Below are 3,493 nucleotides of genomic sequence, written 5' to 3'. Positions count from 1 at the left end.
ATAGGATCCGAACCTGTGGCGGGAGCGCTGCTGCGCTCCCAGCACCGCACTCTCCCGAGTGTACCACGGGCTCGGCCCAGGGCTAAGTTTCTAATACATAAAACTTGGGGGATACAATGCAAGCTTCAGGGAGTTTTGGGGGTACATAATTCAATCCACTACATGTGCCCATCAGGGATGTTTAGACAACCTCTGTTGCTATTGCTGGTACCTCTGAAGGGTCCAGCCTTCCAGCTGGTTCTTTTTTTAACATGAAGTGGCAAATGTATTATGGCTTTTTTCCCTCTTTCCAGATCTGATGTTTTCACATGGCTTCCTGCTTCGGTGCTGTTTGTGGGTGTAATCTATGCTGGGTCCAGAGCCTTGTCCAGATTGGTAAGTGTTAGAGGTTTGGGGGGACAACCCATGTCTCCTCTTCCCTTTGCCTGTTAACTTATTGTGGCTTGGACCTATAGGGGGCAAAGCATCTGCTTTATTAAGGTAAAGCTAGATTGCAGAACAAGTCTTTGGCCTGAGGCTAACATGAAACCTTTTACCCCCTTTCACTGAATTGAAGATAACCAGATAACAGGGAAAAACCAACTTGTTTTCCAAGGTGGAGACGTACAGGTGGAGAAGCAGAAGAAAGAGTAGTGATATTTGTGGAGCCTGCCATAGACAGGCCCTGTTGGGCTGCCTCCTCATGGAGAAGGGCCATGAGGAAGAGCCAGGCCAGCCCCCCTGATCTGCTGAATGCAGGCCACCCATGGGAGCAGGGAGAGGAACCATAACCTGCTCATTGGTAATATGGCCTGGTGGATGCTGGGCTTGGTTGTGGATGCAAATGCCTGGCATAGAATTAACACCCTGTACATGGGGATGCTGGTGAAACAAGCTGCCGGTCTGTCCTCCCACCCCTTTTCCCCAGGATTGAGCTCCTCAAATGAAGGAACTGTGAAGAACAAAGCTGCTTCCACATACATTATGTGGAACTCCAGAATTTTAGTTATTTTGCCATCAAAAGAGAATCCATTAAAACCACCATTAATAGAAGGTAGCTTAGAAATCAGGAACAGTGTTAATGTCTCCATCTGTCTTGTACCCTGACTGCTAACTGATTTTATCTATTAGAAAATGGTTGTATTCTGATTTTTAGAAAAATGTAGAATTTGCAGAAGGATTTAGTCTCTTTATGTAAAGTTTGTTGTTACGTTGGTCCCTTAGATTTCAGATATGAAAACAGTAAAAACAAACAAATAACAAAATCCACCTAACTGGACAAAAATGTTATCATGAGGGGAACAACTCCAAAGTTGCAAAATAGTGGCTGCAAATGTAATTTCGAAATTAAATCATCATTTTTTTTTCATGATTCATAAGCTCGAGTAGATGGGATGATACATACAATGGGAGAGAAACTTCCTGGAAGGGCCTGAGAACTGACCCATAGTGCACGCTGGTTCTCAGCCTAGAACACAAGGCTTTCTGCTGCCTCTTCTTGGTTGTCAGGCTCCAGCAAGTCTGCTGATTCACTTTACACCCTTTGGCCTGGAAAGGATGCACCCTTTCTGCATTAGTATGTTTCTATTGCTTATAGCAGAATACCTGAAACTGGGTAATTTATAAAGAAATAAAATGTATTCCTTAAGTTTCTGGGGCTAGTAAGTCCAAAGTCCTGGGAACACATCTGGTGAGGGTCTTGGTGGCTGGTGACTCTTTGCAGAAATGCAGGGTGTCACATGGCTAATATGGCAGGAGTAAGAGAGAGAAATAAGCTTCTCAGTTGCTCTCCTTTTAAAGCCATCAGAATCACGCCCATTACTCCATGAATGGATCAGACCATTCATGAGGACAGAGTCCTCACAATCTAATCACCTCTTCAAGTCCCCACCTTTCAATTACCATAATAGGATTTCCCACCTTCAACACTATCACAGTGGGGATTAAGTTTCTAATGTATAAAACTTTGGGGGACACAATTCAATCCATAGCGTTCCATACCTGGCCCCCAAAGTTTGTATTCTTCTCAAAGGTAAGTGCGTTCATTGAATCCCCAAAGTCTTAACTTGTTTTTAACTCAGAAGTCCAAAGTCCCATCTGTGAAATCAAAACAAGTTATCTCCTTCCAAGATACAATGGTGGGACAAACATAGAGTACACATTCCTGTTCAAAAAAGGAGAAATAGAGCAAAAGAAAGGGGTAACAGGTCCCAAACATGTCTGAAACCCAGCAGGACAGCCATTAAATCTCAAAGCTGGCGAATCATGTACTTTGACTCCATGTCCAGCATCCTCTGCATACTGGTACAGGGGTTGGGTCCCCAAGTCCTCAGGCAGCTCTGCTCCTGTGGCTTTCCTGGTCTCCAGCCATGCTTTAGCTCTCCCAGGCTTGTGTTGCATGCTGGTAGCTCTACAGTTCTGGGGTCTCTGTGGTGGTCCCACTCTCATGGCTCCACTAGAGATGGCCCTGGTAGGGATTCTCTGCTGCAACTCCAATTCCACATTTCTACTTGGTGTTGTTTTAGTGGAGGTCCTAGGCTGTGACTCTGCCCCTGTGATGGCTCTCTTCCTCATCCCCCAGGGGGACATCCTTTGAGATCTGGGTGGCACAGCTCTGGCCTTCTGGGAGCCAACAGACTTAATACTGCATGGGTGCCACCAGGGTTTCCAGCTTGGATATCCCAAAGCAGCAGGTCCAGAGCTACACCTGGGGTCAACTTAACCACCACTGGAGTGTCTGGAACAGCTGGAGCAGCCAGGGTCTGGGGAGCAGCATCCTGAGGTAGTAGCCCTGGGCAGTGAGCACATGGAGGGCATCTCAGACCTGTTCCCCAAAACCATTCTGTCTCCCTAGGCTTCTAGGCTTGTGATGGAAAGGGCAGCCTCAAAGATCTCTGAAATATCTTCAAGGTTTTTCTTCCATTTTCTTGATAATCTCCTTAGCAAACAGTTGCTGGACTGCAACCCTTGGTTTCCTCTCCCAAAATGCCTTTTCACTCTTTACAGGCCCAGGCTGAGAGTTTTCCAATTTTTTATTTTCTGTTTCCTTTTTAATTATAAATCCTGCCTTTACATCATGCCTCTTCTGCCATAATTCAGCATAGGCTGTTGCAAGTAGCCATACAACTGCCTGAATACTTTGCTGCTTAGAGTTTTCTTCTACTAAATACTCTGGTTCAGCACCTTTAAATTCCACATTCTATAACACTTTTGGCCATGAACAGAATGCAGCTAAGTTCCTTGCAACTCTATAATAAGGGTGACTCTTGCTTCAGTTTCCAATAAGCTCTTCGTCATTTCCCTCTGAGACCTCCTTAGAGTACCATTTACTGTCCAAATTTCTATAAGCATTCTGGACATCACCATTAAACCCATCTCTAAGACGTTCCAAGCTTTCCCTGGTCTTTTCTTCTAAAATCTCACCAGCATCTAGGCTTTTTCTAGCCTGCTCCTCCAAATTCTTCCAGCCTCTGTGCAACACCCAACTCCATAGCTGCTTCCATATTTTGGGGTA

General features: G+C 45.2%; 1 protein-coding gene across 1 annotated transcript in view; it reads left to right on the top strand.

Annotated features, from left to right (window-relative positions):
- The window catches only part of TMEM241 (transmembrane protein 241), a 123,991-nt gene that overhangs the window by 20,920 nt on the left and 99,578 nt on the right, over positions 1 to 3,493 (top strand). The window contains exon 4 of the mRNA XM_008568407.1: positions 294 to 375. Within this exon, the coding sequence (XP_008566629.1) occupies positions 294 to 375 (82 nt within the window). The remainder of the gene's footprint in view (positions 1 to 293; positions 376 to 3,493) is intronic.

This window comes from Galeopterus variegatus, unplaced genomic scaffold (genome assembly GCF_000696425.1).
Source record: "Galeopterus variegatus unplaced genomic scaffold, G_variegatus-3.0.2 Scaffold407, whole genome shotgun sequence".
NCBI classification, from domain to species: Eukaryota; Metazoa; Chordata; class Mammalia; order Dermoptera; family Cynocephalidae; genus Galeopterus; species Galeopterus variegatus.
This window is presented reverse-complemented; position numbering and strand designations above follow the sequence as displayed.